This window comes from Chelonoidis abingdonii, chromosome 1 (genome assembly GCF_003597395.2).
Source record: "Chelonoidis abingdonii isolate Lonesome George chromosome 1, CheloAbing_2.0, whole genome shotgun sequence".
Taxonomy (NCBI): Eukaryota; Metazoa; Chordata; order Testudines; family Testudinidae; genus Chelonoidis; species Chelonoidis abingdonii.
In genome coordinates this window covers 17,954,887-17,976,062 of record NC_133769.1, presented here as the reverse complement: position 1 = coordinate 17,976,062, position 21,176 = coordinate 17,954,887, and the positions used below count along the sequence as shown (strand labels likewise).

Below are 21,176 nucleotides of genomic sequence, written 5' to 3'. Positions count from 1 at the left end.
GCCTTGAGAGACCTAATTTTTCCTAGGCTTGGTCTCCAAATCAATCATATAATACACTGCAAGAACTACCAAAAGTAGTCAGAACCAAGGTGGGGAAATCAAATTCTGACTTAATCTTTGTGGCCAGATCCTCTACTGATGTAAATCAGAGAAGCTCCATTGAGTTCAGTGGTGCTACCCCAATTTGCACCAGCTTTGGATGTGGCCAAGTATACTTAGCAAAGCTGACTGCAGATCAATTCTCTGCACATTTTTGTTTTTCTGAGAAAATGGCATCAGAGCAGACCCAATCACATCCACGCTTACTTGCCAATAGTTTATACAGCGAGGCCACTTAAATGTGTTTAAGAGATTCAGATGCTTGGATCCAGAATTAAAAGAAAAGCAGGCCACTGCAGTGATAAAAATTTATCCCGTTTAATCAACTGAACACATAACAGAGCGCTTTGCATTTGATTATGCCCTTAAATAACAAATTCATACATAACATTGCTGATGGGATGGTTGCTGTGAGTACATTTTGGCAGAATACTAGATGTCACAGGCAACATTTGCTTAATGAAGTGTTTCAAGACTTCAAAACTGTGCCTTTCATGGGAACAGGAAAACAGCCTTTTTGTCTATCTTTTTCTTTCCCTAAAGAGAAACAGCCAAAACTCAGCTAAAAAGTATGAGAACAAACTTATTTATGGCTGGAAAATTCCATTACAATCCTTTACGCTAGCCTTAAATCAATTCTATAGGCTTAGTTGGTTTCTGCTTCTCATAGTGCTCAGCCAGGTGTACCTTCAGGGTGCCCAGAAGAATTTCTTATAATAATGTGACAGATCATTTGGAACCCCATATAAGAAGTATCATATAGCAAAGGCTGCAGGAGCTGACAAAAAATGCTATTTTATATCTACATTTGAAAAAGTCATGGAGGGGGAGGAAATAACAAAACATACAAAACCCCTCCTTTGTATTAATAAAATTGAAAGGTAGTTTGTTAAAATTTAAGGCATTTTAACATGTCAGGTCTATGACTCCAGCAGCAGAAGAAAAGATGTTCCTGGAAATGAATCCCAATTATATCTCTGTGGCTTGGGAAACGGGTGCAGATAAGAGTAACAGATGAAAACAGTGGTGACAGACGTAATTCCGTGCAAGGTGGGACATTTCATGGCTCCACCCATCACTGAAGAACACTGCCAGATTTAGCGCAGGCTGCAGTTCTTCCAAAGATCACAAATTCGCAGTTCAAATATATTTTCACTTCACTGTACAAATGTTGACCAGCTGAAAACCTTTGACACTACAATACACTATCTGAATAAAATTCAATGACAAAAAAAAAAATCCTCTTCATAAAAGATCAGCAAAGAACTGAAATCTCAAAATCCCAATTGGCATTTGCTAAGGGAGCATGTCACCATTGCTGACTGCATGTAAACAATAGGATGATGACAAATACAATGTAAGATAATAAATGTGCAACAGTACAAAATATACAAAAAAAACCCCAAACTTGTATGTAATATACATTCAAAAACATTGAAAAATGGTTCAATACCTCACAAAAATCCCTTCTTTCTGGAAAATGAAACGCTGTTTCAAGAAAAAGAAATGTACACAACCTCTGATGAGATGCCCACAGTACCTTCACACAGAAGAACAGATCTCAGTTTCTGCAACTGGATATATAAAATAATTGAATAAATTTCCCTAAACAAGAAAAAGAAGCTCTAATCTTCATAAAATCTCCTTCACATCTCATAGTGTAATAAAATATTCAGTTTTCATCTTAGATTCAATTTAATTTAGAAGTGGACTCTTCTCAGACTGGTTGATGCAACTCAGTCATACAAAAGCCCAAATCTATATATTCTTTATAGTAAAAACACCATTTTTGCCTGTGTCTTTTCCAAAGTTTTATATGCATTTCATAATTCAGCCATTTTATTCTGACACAGATATAGGTCTGATTAGAGGGACAAGATTGAAGTCTCATTTCTTCCTAGCTTTACGCAACTCTTTCCTTCATAATTTTCATCAACAATTTCATACCCACATTTTAGTACATTATTTTCAGTTTAACCTGCACTGGAATTTCAGGAAATTACAGTTTTTCATAGACTGGATATTAGGAAGATTACATACTTTTAATGTGGTGGAGAAGTCAGATTTAAAGGCTCTCAGGCCAGCCTTCAATATTCAAAGCACCTTTTTGTGCCCACATTTAAATGTACAATAACTTGCATCGACAGTAGAACCTATTTGTATGCTAAAAGATACATGATAGTGTAACCAACATTAATACCTGCAGGGGGGTCCTTGTCCCTTTTTAGACCACATACAGGCTAAAAAGTCTGATGCTGCCTCTCGACTGCAAATTGGCTCAGTTAGCTTAAATGCTAGAAGTTTGTGGTTCCCCTCGCTCCCAAAGGGTTCAGGATTCAATCCCTACAGATGCTCATCCCAGAGAGTTGACACACAAAGATAGCTCATACCGGGTAATGAACTGCTGTCAACCTCCGATGCTCAGGACAAGCTTCCCCAGGCAGGGAGAATGCATAATTCACATTATGGATCTTTGGTCCCCCCTAGTGTCTAGACCACGTAAAAAGATTTCTGAGTGCTGCTTCTGCTGCTTCTAAACGGACAGATGTGATCTTTCAACTCAGGCAGTGGCAGCGGATACATTTAGGGGATGGCTACACTTGGAGCTGGTGGTGTGACTCTCAACTTGCGTAGCCATACTTGCTCTAGCTCTCAAAATAGTACACTAAATACAGTAGTGTAGCCACAGTAGCACAGGCAGTGCCAAGCAGTGCCATGGGCTAGCCACCCTGAGTACAAATCCACCTGAACCCTGTGGGTACATATTCGGCACAGCTTGTCCGTGCAGCCGCTGCCTGTGCTACCATGGCTACACTACTATTCTTAGTGTGCTAGATTGATGACAGCAGATGTGAAAATGTCTATACAAGCTGGGAATCACACCCTTAGCTGTAGGTATAGATATAGCCTCAGATTCAGGAGTGCCATGTTCAACCCAACCCAGATGGTGGTCATATTGGCATCTACGTGGGTGTGATCCGTGGGTGCAAAATTGGCCCTGCCACACTGAAGGCTGTTGCAGGACATTCAGCCCTTAGCCCCAAAAGCATTATTTTATCCAAGGATCAAAAGTCATCCATGGTTCTGTTTCAAGCGCCATTCCCCATTTTGATTTTAAGAGAGACTTGAAGTTAGGCTACAAAAAGGACAGTACAGAACCTTTGCAGAAAGTTTCGAATCTCTCAGAAAATCAGCTCTTACGATGCATATGGACAAAGTGATTATGCATTGAAAGGTACCAATAAATTACACAGCATGCCTGAACAATGCACAGGTGAATACAAAAACTCATGTCAGTTGCAATATGTATATCTCTTCCTGAGTTAAGTTTCATTCCTAGTTTGGAATCCAAGCAGTCTGCTTCTTGTTTTTGGCTAGGTACTTGACCATAGAATAAGGCCATCCAATCTTTAGTTTTGATTTCCACCCTCTTTTTTCTTAAATGGCTCAGCATTTCTCACTGCAACCATTACTCTGCTGTCTGCAGGAATATGTTTAAAATGTGGTCCTGTAAAAATAGAAATCAGATTTTTTCTTTGAAGGTAGTATTTAATCCTCATATATTTTGTGATCTTGAAGATTTCAGCTGAAGAGATTCAAAACAATCTTGTTTTTCCTGCAATGTAAAGAGACAAGTTCCCGTCAATCATGATTTCTCAGATTCACTCTGAAGCGTACCAACATCTCTTCACTCAGTACAAAAAGTCCTGGAACAAATTTCTACACTCAGTAACTTGAGTGCAACTCCTGTTGAAGACTTTACTGAGACTGTGCCACAGTAAATTAGAGTAGAATTTGGCCTTTAAACTAAATTGTAACATCTCTATAAATTAAAAATAAAAATTGTACAAACTTCAAAATTCCATTGTGAGGTAGAAAGGATATGAATTTTTTAGTGTTTCCTTTATAGGAAGTATATAGATAGTCCACAGGTACATACACAAATGGCATATTTTGCACAGCATTGAACAGAAATGTCAAGGTTATGGGTTTTATGATAGAATTACAAAGAAATTATGATGCATTACTGTAAAAAATACAAAACATTCAAGAGTGAGAGCAGTTTGAGCAAAGAACTGAGAATGAGAAACTCCTGAACTCTGACACTGACTCCTTTGGTAGCCTTAACCAACCCACTTAGGCCTCAGTTCAGCAGAGCATTTAACATGTGTTGACCTTTCAGAGTGTGAATTGCCACTCCCTTCACTAAGGCTATGTCTATACTACAGTTTATGTCAGAATAACTTATCTCTCTCAGGGATGTGAATAAACCATCCCCCAAGCAATGTTAAGTTACACCGATATCGTGTGCACGGTGCTATGTCATTGATGCAGCTTCTGCCGTTCATGGAGGTGGTTTTATTATGCTGACGGGTATCACAGCTGCATCGGTACAGCTCTGTATGTACAGACATGCCCTGAGGTACCAATTCTCCAAACACTTAACCCATGCATTTAACTTACTATAGCGAGCAATCACTTTGATTTTACTGGGACTACTCACAGTAGTGAAGTTAAGCATGTAGGTGTTTGCAGATTCGGGCCTAAAATGGGACTATTCCCACGTTTACGCGTTTTGCTTAATTGGGGATTGAACTAGAGCTGGGTGGGAAATGCTTTTTCAATCCAGTGAAAATTTTTGAGATTTCAAAAAAATTTGCTTTCTGCACCAGGAGGAACCAGTGACTTTTGGAAAAATTTGTCATGAAAAACAAGTGAGAGAGGGCACTCAGCTGGGATGTGGGAAACCCAGGTGCAAGTCCCCCACTCCAAATCTAGGTTAGTGCACTAGCCACCAGCCTGCAGAGTCAGTTTCTAGTTCAATTTCTCCTGCTGGAGCTGTTCCAAATATATAAATACTTTAATATTCACTGGGCCAACAAACAAGACTGACTCTGCAGCACAGATTCAAGTTCCTCTTGCAAAAGAAGGATTCAAAGCTGAGTCTCCCACATTCTGGGTGAGGGCCCTACCCACTAGGACATTGGCTATTCTGTGGCATATCAAGCTCTCTCCTGTTTGTTAACAAAAAATGTTCCACAGCATGAAAACAAATGTAAAAACTTCAAAACATTTCCTGAAGTGGAATTGTTTTCTAGCCTGCCCTATAATTTACCTCGTGTGGTTACACCCAAGATGATTCTCATCCAGAGCATTTCACTGACAACACTGGAGATGATTTTAGCTGGAGCAAAGAGAGTCATTAGTGTAAAAGGTAGCAAACTCAAAACTGATGAGGAAATACGTTTTCACACTATGTGTAATTAAACTGTGGATCTCATTGTCACAGGAGGCTGCTGAAGACAAGAACTCCAGGATACTGGAGAGAAGGAAAAGGGTGGGTGGTTTTGAGGTTATTGATGGGAAAAGGTTGAGAATCCTGCAACTGTAGAAGCTTCATGCATCAACACATTGATTGAAGTAGGTCTTCATAACGCTAATATAAATACCAAACTTGTCTTGGTGTACTACGATACAGATCTTGTTCTAAAAAAGGAGTGGACATGTCTACGGACAGCAAGAAAATCTACAGCTAACAAATATTTCGGAAAGAGATATCAAACTAAACTCGCGCTTTGGGGTTTAAAATCACTCTCTAATACGATGAGACCTAATGAATGTGCGGTGTGAGATTTTCCCATAGCTGCCTACTGCAGGGTTTCCTGCACTTCCTCACCCTGCTTCAGCACAGCAATTCCTACCTTCTGCGTTGTTATTACAATAATACTGCAAATAAATATTTTTCCTTTTTTACATTAGGGGCTCAGTTCTGCATTTCTTATCTAGTCAAAGTTCTCAATAACTTCATGAGAAGTTTTGGAACACTGAAAAGTAATCACCTAGAGTCTGATCCTATTTTTAATATATTTCTTATTTTTTATCTCTCTGTTGATACATCTTTACATTGTTCCTGATCCCCATATTTTTTTCTCTCTTTTTTCTCTGTTTTCTTTTTTAAAGAAGTCGTACCTCTCATCTTTTGCATTAATGAAGAATGATGCCTATCACATGTGTTTTGAGAAAATATATAATAAATCCCAGTTATCTGCAAGGATATAGGATGCAGACTTGAGCAAGCTAATGAGGTCCTGGAGGCTGAGTCTGGCAACTCTGATTATCCAGCAGATGAAAAAAAAAACAAAAAAACCAGAGATATCTGACGGGCTTATTTGAAAAGATAACAGTGCACAGGGAAGCCTATTAAAATGAACATAGGAACTTGAGTTAAGTATAGTCTGTTTGAACACAGTGCTCAGGTGTGCAAGTGATTGCTATTCTCAGTATAAAGCACTAAGCTTACTTTTAAACTACAAAACCTATTTCTTCCGGCAATCCTTCCTCTCTTCTTCTAATCATTACAGGCCCATGCCTGCACACTTCATCAACCAAGCCTTTAAACTCATCAGGACTATTCATGGTAGTAAACACAAAATTCAGCAGCAGAGGTGGTCAAAAACTTTCACTACATTCAGCAGTAGAGAGCTTTCACAAAATCAGCACTTCTGAGTCATTGTCTTTTTTGCAAGGTTCAAAATGGGGGGAGCATCTTTTTTGAGGGGACAAGGGATAGAATATTTTGCTTTTTAAAAAAAAAATCACATTTTTGAAATTTTGAATTTTCAATATGCTGTATTCCCCTCCCCTTTTCCTCTTCTTGCCACTGCTTACAATAAAATGAATGATGTCCAGATGCAGGGTTCTCACACTCGCACTCTCTCATCTGGCCCTTCTAATGTTTCCAAAGTTGAAGATATGCACAGAATTCATGTCCCTTGCAGATTTCCTTGCTTCCTCGCAGAAATATTACTTTCTGACAGGGAAGCAAAAAGAGAAGCTGCGAGAGCAGTCATATACTCCTCCCTAGCAGTGCAGGTACATCATTTCAGGCACTTGGAGCAGCCAGCAGAGAGGTTGAGCACCATGGGGCTGGGGACACCCCAGCCAGTGGCTCCTACCATAGGTGTCAACTTTCTCCAGCACCGGTGGGTGCTCGTGCCCCCTGGCCCCCCTCCCCCCCCCAATTCCACCTTTTCCCCATCCCTGGTCCTGCCCCCATTCCAACCCCTTCCCCAAAATCCCCACCCCAAATCCGCTCCCTCCCTGCCCCTATTGGATTCCTTCCCCAAATCCCCGCCCCAACCCTGCCTCTTCCCACAGCGTGCCATGTTCCCCCTCCTCCCCTGCCCCGCAAAACAGTTGTTTCACAGCACAAGCACTGGGAGGGAGTAGGAGGAAGCAGGATGTGGCAGCGCGCTCGCGGAGGAGGCAGAGGTGAGCTGGAGCAGGGGAGTGGGGCGGGGCCATGGGGAGCTGCTGGTGGTGCTGGTGGGTGCTCAGCACCCATTAATTTTTCTCCATGGGTGCTCCAGCCCTGGCTCCTTCCCTGAGCTGGGATCAGCTGCTAGTACCGGCTGGAGTGGAGGCAAGAGAGGATGGGACTTCCTCTTCCCCTGCAAGGAGTGCCTGGGGCTGTGTCAGAGCCACTCCCAGAAACCTCCCCAAGCTGCAGGAAGCTCAGCATCCTCCCCTGCTTCCTGCTCCCATCACTCCTCAACTGTAGGGGAAGGGGTCACTATATGGGGAGCTGCTTCCCCATCCGCCTAACCCCCATGCATCCGGACCTCCCATACCCAGACACCCTCGCCAAGCTTCACTTCATATATCCTGAACACCCCTACCCCTCCATACCTGAACCCCACCCCACTGAACCTCAACCCCTGCATCTGGAACCCCCCTTCACCCAGACCCTCTGCCTCTAGACCCCCAACCCTGCACCTAAACCAGCTCCCACCGAACTCCCTGCACTCAGACCCCCACACTGATGAGCCACACACTCCCTGCACCACTCTGAGTCCCCAGTTGAAGACCCCCATGCCACTAACCCCCAACTAGGTGCACCCAGACCACCACCCCACTAAGCCCCGCTCTCCCAGCTCCTAGACTTCCCCGCTAAGACCTCCACACCCAGACCCTTCTGCTGAGCCCCAACCACCTTCACCTGGAAGCCCCTGCAGAGTCCCATTGCTCCTGCACCTGGAAGTCCCCCACTGTACGTCCAGATCCCCCCACGCCTAAACCCCTCACTGAGCTACCTGCACTCATATTTTCCCACACAGAATCCTCTCATCCCACACCTGGATCCCACCACACTGAGCCCCTTCACACTTGGATCCTGCCTGGTTGAGCCTGCCTGCCCCACACCTGGTGCACCGGCACAGAGGGGCAGTGCCCCAGGGTGTTTTTGGGGCAGACCCACACCTTGTGCTGTGTCAGGGTCGAGTGCAGCCTCACCACTGAGTCCATGTCCCGGGGTTGTAGGGGCTGCAGGGTGATAGCCCACCTTTATGCAGCCAGTGGCCTGTGCTCCCCTCTGCATTTATTTATTGACAAATAAAACTTGCAGAATTTTGCAGAATTTTAAAATGTGCGCAGAATTTTTAATACGCTTATTAAGTTTGCAGATGATACCAAAATGGGAGGGATTGCAACTGCTTTGGAGGATAAGGTCATAATTCAAAAGGATCTGGACAAATTGAAGAAATGGTCTGAGGTAAACAGGATGAAGTTTAACATAGACAAATGCAAAGTGCTCCACTTAGGAAGAAACAATCAGTTTCATACATACAGAATGGGAAGAGACTGTCTAGGAAGAAATCTGGCAGAAAGAGATCTAGGGGTTATAGTGGACCACAAGCTAAATAAGGGTCAACAGTGTGATGCTGTTGCAAAAAAAGCAAACGTGATTCTGGGATGCATTAACAGGTGTGTTGTAAACAAGACATAAGAAGTCATTCTTCCATCTACCTGCGCTGGTTAGGCCTCAACTGGAGTATTGTGTTCAGTTCTGGGCATTATATTTCAAGAAAGATGTGGAGAAATTGGAGAGGGTCCAGAGAAGAGCGACAAGATGATTAAAGGTCTTGAGAACATGACCTATGAAGGAAGGCTGAAAGAACTGGGTGTTGTTTAGTTTGGAAAAGAGAAGACTGAGAGGGACATGATAGTAGTTTCCAGGTATCTAAAGGGTGTCATAAGGAGGAGGGAGGAAACTTGTTCATCTTAGCTCTAAGGATAGACAAGAAGCATGGGCTTAAACTGCAGCAAGGGAATTTAGGTTGGACATTAGGAAAACGTTCCTAACTGTCAGGGTGATTAAACACTGGAATAATTGCTAGGGAGGTTGTGGAATCTCCACTCTAGAGATATTCAACAGTTAGGTTAGAGAAAGTCTATAGGGATGGTCTAGACAGTTTTGGTCCTGCCATGAGGGCAGGGGACTGGACTCGATGACCTCTCAAGGTCCCTTCCAGTCCTAGAATCTATGAATCTATAATTTTTTTGGCACAGCATGCCCTCAGGAGCAGGTAACCTTACTGGCATAAAGTCAGTCTTAGGTTGCTCACTCGTGTCAAGTCTCCTTAAGCCAAAGGCCTAGTGTGGCTAAGTTGAAATCTTTCAGTCCTTAGTCTGTAGGCCTTGAATTACACTGCCTTACCTGACTTGTATACCTAATACACGCTTGTCACTCCTAAATACTTGTCAAATTTATATTTATATAATCCTGTCCTACTTCTGTCTATTCATCATCACACATTGACTGCATATGAAATAACATAACCACAACAATAACACAACTAAATGATAAAATGAACTAATTAGCTATATTAAACTAACAGTGTCAATAAAAAAAATAATATTAATGCTCACCTTTGTTGCCAACGACTTCAGCTTTCCCAGCAATGATTGTTTATTTGAATATACTATTTCCTCTTCATTATCTTCTCCTTCCATTATAGCACAGCTGTCAGCAGCTGGAAGCTCACACTCTTTCGAGTTAGCTGTCATCACTAATTTGGAATATTTATACTCCAACCTAAAAGCATAAACTTGGACAATTATTTTCTTAATACCCTATATTCTAGCTGCAACAGTGCAGGTGGTCAGAACACTATCTGCACCTATTCCGTAGGGTTATTTGATAAGTATTTATAAAGAATCAAAAGTTATGTTTTAAGAACCAGAAGTAAGAGAGCATGACTGAACTGCATTAGCAGCTCATCCGTTTCCTGTTTTCCAGACTAGAACAGAACAGACTCCATCCCATAAAGTCTTTAAATCAAAGACCTTTAGACTTTTTCTAAAATATACATTCAAGACCAAGCAGAAACTGTAAGCTTGAATCAGGAATCACTGGGTAGAACTCTGTGGCCTATATTATGCAGGAGGTCAGCCTTGATGATCATAATGGTCCATTTTGGTCTTAAAATCTATGACCTTATTCATCTCTATTGCTTCCAGCCTTAAGCCAACCTCTGTCAGGGGTTAGGAGGAAACTTCTCATGGCTATCCCACAACTGCCTATTTCAGGGTATCTTGCACCTTCCTCTGCAGCATCTATTATGGCCATTGCTGGAAACAGGAAATCAGACTAAGTGGATCACTGCACTGATCAGGTATGACATTTCCCTACACTGGGTTAGGGTTTAATTCAAAGTCCAGTGGAATCCATGGGATTTTTTCTAGTGACTTCAATGAGCTCTGGATCAGCCTTTTGATTTATTTTTGCATGTCACCTCAAGTACCGTACTTACTTCTGATTTTTCTTCCAGAAGTAGCAGGTTAAAGCTATGAGCAGCACAGCTGTGAATGCACCAACACCTGCTCCAACTTTTAACCAAAAGTCCATGGTTTCACAGGTGCTGACCCGTTTCTCAGGCAAGGCAATCCCCTTTATGCATTGCTTTGGCTCATTCCAGACATATAAGGTTTCCTTTCCAAAAAAAAAAAAAAGAGAGAGAGAGAGAGAGATTACAGAAAAGTGATGTGAATGTAGAGAATGTTTACAGACATTTTGAGGTTAAGCCAATAACATGTTTTTGAGGAAGTGAAATTACAGAAAACAGAGGTGTTATTTACTTTAAAAAATATATATTTATCATATCAGGGCCAGATTTTCCACTAGGTTATGCACCTTTTCTCCATACACTACAGGGACGTATACTGTCTGTAAATGCCCGGGAGAAATCCCTGATGGCACAAGTGTATTGCTGCCAGGTCCTCTGCCTATGCCCCCACCCCACCCCACCCCCCATTCAGCATGGAGGAGTGTGTTGGGAAAACGGAGTAGGTGTGGTATAGTCTGCCTACGACATCCAGGCAGTCCTACCCCAGTGGAGCAACTTAGGGTATGTCCACAGTGCACTCAGAGATGTGACTACACCCCAGGTAGGCATACCCATGCTAGCTCTAATCTAGCCTGCTCCCCCAAAACAGCAGTGAAGACGATGCAAGTCCACGCTGTTGCAACAGTGCACACCTTGGTTCTGGTCAGACTAGTCCATGCTGCTGTGTCTTCTGTGCTAGCCAAACTAAAGCTAGTGCAGCTATACCGACATGAGTGCAATCATACCTCTGATTGCAGTGTAGACATACCCTTAGAGCAGTGTGGCAGCTACTCTATATTAAACAGGGGCTTGGGACAGCCCTAATTATCAGGGAGCTGTAACAGGGCTCCCCAGCGCTCTGACCCCTTTGCTCCTGTACTGAGCTGAATTCTCGTGCAGGGCAGAATCTAACCCATGTCTCCAAAATGGCTTGGCCTAGTGAGATTTAACAGTACGAATAATTTTGGAATGAGACCCAACTGCACTTCCCTGCATCATGGCTACAGGCACAGAGAGGGGACAAAGGATGTATGCTCAAAGCTTGCTCCTCACACAGGGGATGGACAGAGATGGAAATGGGTGGAGCCTGTCTCTGACATGGTGGTCAGAAGAGCAGATCTGGAATGGCGAAGGGTTAGTAATCTGCGAATGGAGAAGGCCAGTAGCAGATAACTTCTCCCAGGAGCAAAGAGGGAGTGGAATGAATTGTGAATCTTTCCCTGGTCTGCTCTTGGAGCAGCATGGCTAGGTGATGTACAGGCACAATCTAGCCCAGTGGCTTTTACACAGGCAGTTTAACAGCACCCTCGAGACTACACAACTCATCCAATTTGACTAGAAGGCTTCAGTCCTCTACCTGAAATCCCTTTTTACAAGCTCCCTCAATCTCATGGTAGTCATGCTCTGTGCATAAAGGGCAGGCTTCTGCACTTTCCCACATGAAGTAGAAGGTGCATCCATCACAGGTACCAACGGGGCACGTGCTAGGAGAAAATCAAAGTTTGGTTAGCACTTGTGACACAGGTTTCATTACAGGGAAAAGAGAACTGGTCAGGATTCTCTGCCTCCAGCCTACTGCTCAAGAGCACTAATAATAATTACGATAATTAATAACCACCCATTGATTCAACATTTCCAAAACAAACCAAAAAAGCCAATCAGTTAAATATCTAGCTTCAAATAAAGAAGGTGTTAGTTTCGCAAATTTTTGGAAATAAGAGTCCAGATACCACTGATACTACACTGATATAAAACTCTATAAACTAAACTAGAAGCAGTCATGGAAAGCACTGGAGTTATTCCAGATTTGCACCAACGTACACAAGGGGAAGAATCTGGCCCATAATGTTCAGCTTTGTAAATATGTTCTGATATCCTTAAAAAGCACTTCCTAAGATGAAATTTTATCAACTTCTGATTTCATAACTGTGTTTTATGTATATCCCTTGTACCCGAGGGTGTCTTTCTGATGTGTTCAATCAATGAATTGGAGTGACTAAACAATGAAGATCTATTAATTTACTAACTGAGCCAAGTTGCCATGGACTGCTATACACCAAAGGCCAAATTTTCAAAAGTGGCCAATGATTTGGAATTTCTCAAGTTGGACATGCCAAAATTGAGGCAACCTAAATCAGTATCTGCCTTTGAAAACTGTGGGCTAACACTTTTAACTTTGTACCCCACTGCCTGCCACACCTACATGAAAGCTGTCAATAGTTTAAGTAGATGTCACTGTTCTATAAAGATGTCAAAATTACAGCTGTATCTCATCAGCATAATGTATACAGTTACCACTAGGTGGCTAGGTAATATAGGCCTCTGCTCTAGTGACTCTGAATTCTTTTCCAGAATAAATTTTATATTTGAGGAAAGCTGAGAAACAAAATTTATATGAAAAATAGCAGGCCATATTCATTCTTGATGTAAAGCCAATGATTTCATTGGCAAATATCTAGAATTACAGGGGGAAAGTTATAAATTACAGAAAAAATTTTATATATTTGAACAGAGTTCATCCCTGGTGTAACCCCACTGGCAGCAAAAAAGTTAAATTTTGTTCCAATCTATTTTTCTAGTAACATCTAGCATTTCCCCTACAGTTACAGATATTTGTGTGAATTAGAAACAGAACCCCAGTGTTCTATTATGGTGTGGGTAACCCCACCATTGCTGCCACCCTGATACCCAGAAGCCTGCATAAACCCCATTTTGTTTTCTTATTTCAAGGTGTTCAGGCAAAAACACTTATTGCAGTAATTACAGCTGCTGTTTTTACTTGCACTGAGTTGATAGGGGAACATTAATTGTAATTGTGATGCTTTGAGTGATTTCCTCCATAGGTGGCAGCCATGCTCTGTAACAGTTACTTAGCGGAAGGATGTTTACTAGCCTAGTGAACATGTAACAGCTTCTGCACAAACCTGAGGAGTACAAATGGCCCTATTTCATGTTCAGTTAGTAGAACAGAACACTAGCTGCACTTCCACAACACTTGCTCAATTGTTGTTACTGGCAGCTAGGCTGGCTCTAACAGTGACGGTAACTGGAAGTCTGTTCAACAGCCAAAAATACGCAGTTGGTTCATTAAATCTGGATCATACTTGCTATAGAAAACACTGACTTAAGAGATTTGCAGTGTAACCCTGAAATTTGTTACACATTTGACTTATCTTAACAAAATCCAGAGAGCTAGAGACCAACCTCCCTTGGCTTGATTTGACTAATTCGGAACATTACCTCTGGATCAGAGAGTATTTTCTCAGGAACATTTGTAGGACTATTTCCCATGTTCCTTTCATCTCTCACCCTGGCTAAACCAGGAATAAACTACAAAGAAGGCATTCCTTATTTAGACATTTTTGTTACAAATACAGAGGTCTACTCTGATGTTAAATGCTCTGCTTGAGCTGTTATTGGACCATGATCTCCCTCAATCAATCCAAGATACTTATATGATCCCCTTTACCATAGTATCTGAGCACCTCAAAACCTTTAATGTATTTGTCCTTGCAATGCCCCTATGAGTTTGAAAAGTACCACATTTTATAGACGGGGAACTGAAGCATAGAGGCTAAGGGACTTGCCCAGGGTCACACAGGAAGTCTATGGCAGAGGAAGCTTAATTCCTGTTTAAACTAGAGCTTATATTTTAGAAAAACATCCACATTTTAATTTAAAAATTTCCAGTGATGGAGAATCCACTATGACCTTTTGTTAATTGTTTCAATGATTGATTACCCTCACTGGTAAAAATCTGCACCTCATTTCCAGTCTGAATTTCTCTCTCTTTTTATATCTTTGTCTGCTAGATTGAAGAGCCCTCTCTTATCAAATTTTTGTTTCCCAGATAGGTACTTATGGATCTAATCAACCCTTAACCTTTTCTTTGTTCAGTTAAGCAGACTGAGCTCCTTGCATCTATCACTAGAAGGTTGACAATCCTTAAATCATTCTCCTGGATCTTCCCCAAATCCTCTCCAATTTATCAACATCCTTCTTGAATTGTGAGCACCAGAACTGGACACAGTGTTCAAGGAGAGGTTGAAAGTACAAAATAGAGAGGTTAAATAAACTGCCTATTGTGCACTCTTTCCTGGATTTATTGCCTAAGAGCAGGCTGTTGTGCATCTGCTCTTAGGCACTACTGCAGGGGCCTCACAGCCAGCAATTGCTAGAATGTGCTGCCCGCAGTTCACCTGGAGGTGACATATACATGGATCACTGTGGCAGGTACTCACCTGGTAGAAATGTGTGTCGTCTCCTGGACAGTCACAGATGGGAGAAAGCACTTCTCACTACTTGCTAATCTAAGGCAACTAAAAGAGTTTTGCCAAGGATGGCTTAAGAGGACTGGGCATCTAGGCAATACTGTAATACTCTTAATTAAATACCTGGGGACTGAAATATCGCCTTGGCCTGGTTTGGTGGGATTACACCTCACCACCACAACAGTTGCACGTCCGTTTTCACAGGGGGTTGTAAGTGTAGAAGACCTAATATGAAATAAGAGCAAAGTTTTCAATGAATATTGATTTTACTTTAAAAAATGACATATTGCACAATAAATGCATATTTACATGTATGCACACAATTCTGCCTAGGTATGCACCTAGAGCTAGAGAAAGTCTGGAGACTCTGCCTGATTTCCAGCAGTGCTGAATCATTCTGACCCAAGACACCACTGGGCTCGCCTCTGAGGAACAGCCTCCCCCCAGTCCAAAATAACAGTATTAGAAAATCATAGCCACAGAGATCATGGTCTGAATGTTACTCCGCAACAAATACTACAGTCAACTCATTCACTTCACTAGCCCAGAAAGCCTCAAACTGCACTTCTGCAATTGCAGAAGGTGGGCAGGACTCGAAGAATGACATATGTTGTATCAATATGCCCCCTTCTAGACTAACGGCTTAAAACTACAATAATCTTACCCAAAGCAGGGTCACTGGTAGGTAGGGTGACCAGATGTCCCGATTCTATAGGGACAGTCCCGATATTCGGGACATTGTCTTATATAGGCTCCTAATAGCCCCCACCCCCTGTCACGATCTGTCACACTTGCTGTCTGGTCACCTTACTGATAGGGATAGTTCCTGGAGGAACAAACTAGGAAGAGGACACTGTAGTCTGAGCATGTCTCAAACCAAGTGATTTTTTTTTCTCCCGTTCATTTTTGTAACAAAAATGTAAAATAAAAATGAATGCAAAAGGAAGTATATAAATGTACAGCACATATTTAAAAAAGAAATTAAGGAGAAGCCAGGGCCCAGAACACAAGGTTGAAGATGGCACCCGGAAATACCCAGGCTCTCCTCTGTGTAAATCAGGAATAACTCAAACTCGTGCAAGTTGCTGCATTAGCTGATTTCACAACCTACTCATTAGCATGTCAGTCAGTCTGAGCCCTGGAAGAGTGCCTTAAGGACCTTCCCCCTAAGTCTATATTCTCTTTAAACAATTAAAAAGCGCTGATGTTCCTCCTACGGAGAATTTTCCACCTACTTGAAAAAGAAATTCACATCAGGTATTATCCTTTGGGAAGACGGAAACATTTCTGTTTCAACGGTAATATTTCCCAGAGTGGTTTCAACCGTGGCTCCTAAAAATAATAGCAAACAAACAAACAAAAGGAGAACAAATTAAGCATGTGATTTTTGAAAGGTACATGCTTTGTACTTTACAAAGTGTGCTTTCTAGAATAGCATTTGATTTGCTAATTAAGAATTTGTCTAGTAATTTTGCATTATGCACAATTTTTTAAAAATAAACCATGTGAACTTCTACACAATTCTATTAACGAAGGGTATGCAATAAAACAAAGAACTAATACTAAAATTCACGGTGTGAGATAGAGTTTTACATTTTTCCAAGGTAATGTGCAGTTTGTGGAGGATTCCATGTCTACAACCCTAACGAGTGGAATCCTCTATCCAAAATAACAAGGCCCACATAGGAATTAACAGTGTGAGCTTCCCTGAGTTGCCTTGTACTGTCCTATATCAATGCACGGGTGGACCGCCTCTTGGGGGTTCAAAATTTTTGCTCCATGCTCATTCTGTGTCTGTGGAGACTGCCAATGTGAAGGGTTGTCCTTTCAATGAGGAGGATGGCCCTAGTCCACTAGAGACAGGCGAAAAGTAAGGGGACACATTCACAAACTTTTTTTTTTCCTTCAATAAATGTTCTCCCATTAGTTTGTGCTGAAATTCCTAAGCAGCTCCTTTATCACCCTGCACTGTGACCCTTAGGGTTGGGGGCCTACCCAGGGTAGTATGGGAGACAATGAACTCCACATGTTGCAGCTCCACCTCCTGCACAGGTGAGGAGGAGAAGGCAGGGAATGGGAGGAGCTTTTGTTCTTCACTGCCTTGCATTGGCCAACACAGCTGAGCCGAAACAGTAGGAAAACAAATCAGTTAATGGTATAGACCAGTAGCTGCTTAACCTCCCTTGGTGCAAAGGGGGAGCCAGAGATTGAATTGTGACTCTACTGGCTCTCTGGCTGGCTCCTGGGATGATACAGCTATTCACTGCCCCTTACTCTGGGCTGAGATTAAACTCTCAGTCTAGTCCTAAATATATTATTTTGAAACCATGACAACAGGTTTCTTCCCTAAAACACCTCCTCCGTTCCCCTTGCCAAATATCTTCCAGCAAGGTGCTTGAAAGCCTTCTGATTATAAGGCACTCTCGACTTTGTTTCTCTGCTGTCTTCCTTGTTCATTGCTGTGCCTGAAAAGTATTGACATCTGTCCTAGGTCGGGCACACCCCGCCTATTGCACAGGGCATCTGTACTGCACCATCTCCTCAGGGATCAGAGAAGGAGAAAACACATGAGGAGCATGTGACCCTAAGAGCTTCCCCGTGTCAGAGGGCAAGGGCACAGTGGTCTCAGATAATGAGTTTCAGCTGGCCAGACCAGGTCAGTGTACCCAGACTTACCTATGTCATAATCTGTACCTAATGGATATCATGTCATATGCTATTGGAAAATGAATAACTCACTGAGCCTTGGTATTCTTGTGTGATGTATATATGGGGTATGTATTAAGAGTTAGGGATATATGCTGGAATTATGACTAAAATGTATTTAAACCAGGCATGTCAGGGGAAGTTGGTAAAGAGGTCTGCTCTAAGCAAAGGAATGTTTATTTGCTTCTCCGACCAGCCGGGTCATCAAGCAAAGACAAGGAAGATCCATTGACATGTTAGGTAAACAAAGTGATCAAACTAACAGGCGAGGGAGGAGACAGCTTCCAGTAGGAAAAAGAAACTTTATCTGGGCTATAAAGTCAGCAGGTCTGAAACGTCAGGTGATAAGCAATTGAATCAACTGATTACTGTGTTACAAAAGTGTATCAAGTCAGGTCTTTTCTGAAAGCTAATGACACATGCTGATTAATATCATTGTGAAATGCATGTATTAGCACTGTATCGGGAACTGTGAATACTCACTGATATTGACCTTTACAGTCTGACCAAACAAAGGGAGAAACAGGTTTTACCCAGACAGGAAGGAAGGCAGCTATCTACCTGTCTCCAGTGAAATTAAGCAAGGTGTGATCAAAAACAATGGGAGTTTCATTTATATGCAAATCAGTGTGGGGATGGGAAGATCACAGGAAGAGAAGAACAGCATGAGGTCATCCTGCCTCCTGAAACAAGATCATTGAACTTTGGAAGATACAAGGAGACACAGAAAACCATGCTGGCATCCAGCACAAGACAGACATAAGGGAACAGAGCTGAGACCAATGGGTCCTTCAAGCTGAGGGGGGCTTAAGTCCCTGGAAATTGAATATAGGTGAGAAACCTTCTTAGGCAAAGATCTTTCACCTAGGAAGACAAGGGAAACCAGCCCCTTCTGTTTCTGTGGAAGGCCCTGACTGAGAGAAAGGCAAGAAAAAAGAAAGACTGGTACGAAATTGATCTTGAACAAAGACTATAGCTTGTTAAGTCTTAGCTATTAGAAAGGATATTTTTTCTATTGTTTTACTTGTAACTGTTCCTATTTTCATTCCTTATATATGAACTCACTTAATCCTACGTATATTTGTTAATAAATTGGTTTTATATTTCTATAAATGAACTCAGTGCTGTGTTTTCAGGGAAGGGTCTATTTACCCCAGTTAAGTTAACAAGCTGTAAAGTGCTTTTGTCTCTTTAAAGGAGCAACAAATCTTATTATTTCTCTGAGTGGTGCAGGTGAGGGATGGACACTTCAGGGCACACAATTTTGGGGAAATTCGGGACTGGGAGTGTGTTGGGGTCACCCTGCTGGTTGTAACCAAGGCTGGTGGAAGCCAGAGCAGTGCTGTAGATGAACTGCTGGGGTCAGAGCTGCCTAGCACACAGACACTCAGGGCTGGTCTACACTGGGAACTTACATTGGCATAACTATGTTTCTCTAGGTCAACAGAAGAATTCTTCCATCAACCAAGCTACTTCCTCTGGAGAGGAGGAGAATTACCTTCGCTGACAGGAGAACTCCTCCCATCAGCATAGGTAGTGTCTACACTGAAGTGCTACAGTGGCGCAGCTGCACCTTTGTAGTGGTTTAAGTGTAGACATACCCATACGCTTGCAAGCTGGCTGTGAGCATCCCAGCTCAGAAGCTATAGCAGCAAAGCACTGTAAGGAACGCCAGGTTGCAGGGTAAGTGCTGACAAAGCCCTTTACTGGTCTCAACTGCACCACTAGAATAGTGACCAAGTATAAACTAATAAATAGTGAGCCTTCTCCACAGAGAGGCTAAACCACTGCAGTCCCCACTGATGCGCATAGGATTTGCAGGATTAGATCATAACACAATATTGTCCTTTTTCTTAGTTGCAGCTGAACAGCCTACAGAGTCTTCCTCATGAACAAAAAGTAAAAGGCACAAAACCATGTACCTAAGAATGTATCAGCAAGGCTGTTGGACTGCAGAGCCAGTGCTGTTCTGAACCCCTTACTGTCTGATGGGATGATTGTAGACTGGCATACAAAAGTTCCCACCAAACTTGAAGAGTCTTCTGATTCAGCTACCATGTCCTTTACTGTGACATCTGTTATATTGTCTGTGCAAATCGCCATCTTCTTTCCCTATGGATATTAAACAAGTAAGGGAAGGGGTTAACTTCTGGCAGGATTTGCAGCCTTGTCAGGGAGGGGATGCAAACATAGAGGGTGCTGATTCCCCATTAGCAACTGTCATCAAGAAAGAGAAAACATGCAACATTACTTTGCCCATCATGAAGCTTTCAATTAAATTCTGGTGCAAATTCTGAAACAGCTAGTCACCTACCCCCTGTGCATTCCCATATGTATTATCCAGAACCTGTGATACTAAGCACCTTTATTGGTTTATCTTGACAACATGGTGTTTATTTGAAAAGCAAAATAAAATGCCTTGTAAAAGAAAAGCGTTTTCCCCCTAGCCATATAATGATACAATGTAAAGTACCTCATTAACTGGGGTTTAATCTGGAAAAATTGTTCTCTGAAAGAGTATAAATGCATGCAAAGAATAAATGCATGTATATTAGGTTCTAGCCCACAAGCCTACGTCAGTGTCTCATGGAGTCATCCATATCCTTCCATGCAGACTGACAGTAAAATTTTAGAGCAACAGCAACAAAGGACAAAGCAATTTACTCATAAAGGGCCCAATTCTGCAAGCTAATGTTCCTGATCCAGCAATGCACTTAAACACAGGCTTAACTCAAAGCAAGTGTGTCACTCCAAGATGATGGGACTACTCACCTGCTTAATGTTACACCGGTGCTTACATGCTTTGCTGGATCAGGAAGAGTGCTCAGCAGCTGACAAGGCTGAGCCTTGAGACTCTGATCCAGTTAAGCAATTAAGCATCTGCATAATTTTAAGCATGCAGCTAGGCCCACTGGATTACTGACATCCATGGGACTACTTACATGCTTTCATTTATGCCTGGGCTTAAGTGATTTGATAGATCAGGGTCCACACTAGCCATGTGTCGGTACATTTCAAGACTCAGACTAAGCCCCATTGCTGGAAATCCTGGTTTTCAACTGCATCGATTAAACACTTTTCACCACTGCTCCAAAAGTCTGAAAACAAAAGGTCAAGTACAGACACAGGAAGCGCACAGCTGTGGCAGAGAGCTGGGCATCAAGGGACTCCATAGACAGAAACACCGGGGCCATGAAGAAAGAAGTCAATAACAAAGAGTCTCAGCTGCTAGCTCAGTGGAACACCATGTTAGCAGCCGAAAACTCGGGTTTATGACTGGCTTTAGGAGACCCCCCGGCGTGAAAGCAAAGGAAAATCAGTGAAGCTACGGAGTCAGCAAGCTCCATTTCTGTGCACCAATTCAGCCTTTAACACTCCTGTGCCCTCACCGGAGAATCATTCTGCCATATACAGCAGCCTCACTTGGGGCTGGATT

At 42.3% G+C, this 21,176-nt stretch overlaps 1 protein-coding gene across 1 annotated transcript in view; it reads right to left on the bottom strand.

Annotated features, from left to right (window-relative positions):
• Positions 1 to 417: 417 nt before the first annotated feature.
• The window catches only part of ELAPOR2 (endosome-lysosome associated apoptosis and autophagy regulator family member 2), a 152,129-nt gene continuing 131,370 nt past the window's right edge, over positions 418 to 21,176 (bottom strand). Inside the window, exons 16-23 of the mRNA XM_032765808.2 lie at positions 19,663 to 19,852; positions 16,270 to 16,366; positions 15,158 to 15,259; positions 12,121 to 12,247; positions 10,692 to 10,870; positions 9,808 to 9,973; positions 2,235 to 3,715; positions 418 to 2,184 (exon numbers count right to left, since the gene is read on the bottom strand). Of these exons, the coding sequence (XP_032621699.1) occupies positions 3,656 to 3,715; positions 9,808 to 9,973; positions 10,692 to 10,870; positions 12,121 to 12,247; positions 15,158 to 15,259; positions 16,270 to 16,366; positions 19,663 to 19,852 (921 nt within the window). The 3' untranslated portion in view covers positions 418 to 2,184; positions 2,235 to 3,655. The remainder of the gene's footprint in view (positions 2,185 to 2,234; positions 3,716 to 9,807; positions 9,974 to 10,691; positions 10,871 to 12,120; positions 12,248 to 15,157; positions 15,260 to 16,269; positions 16,367 to 19,662; positions 19,853 to 21,176) is intronic.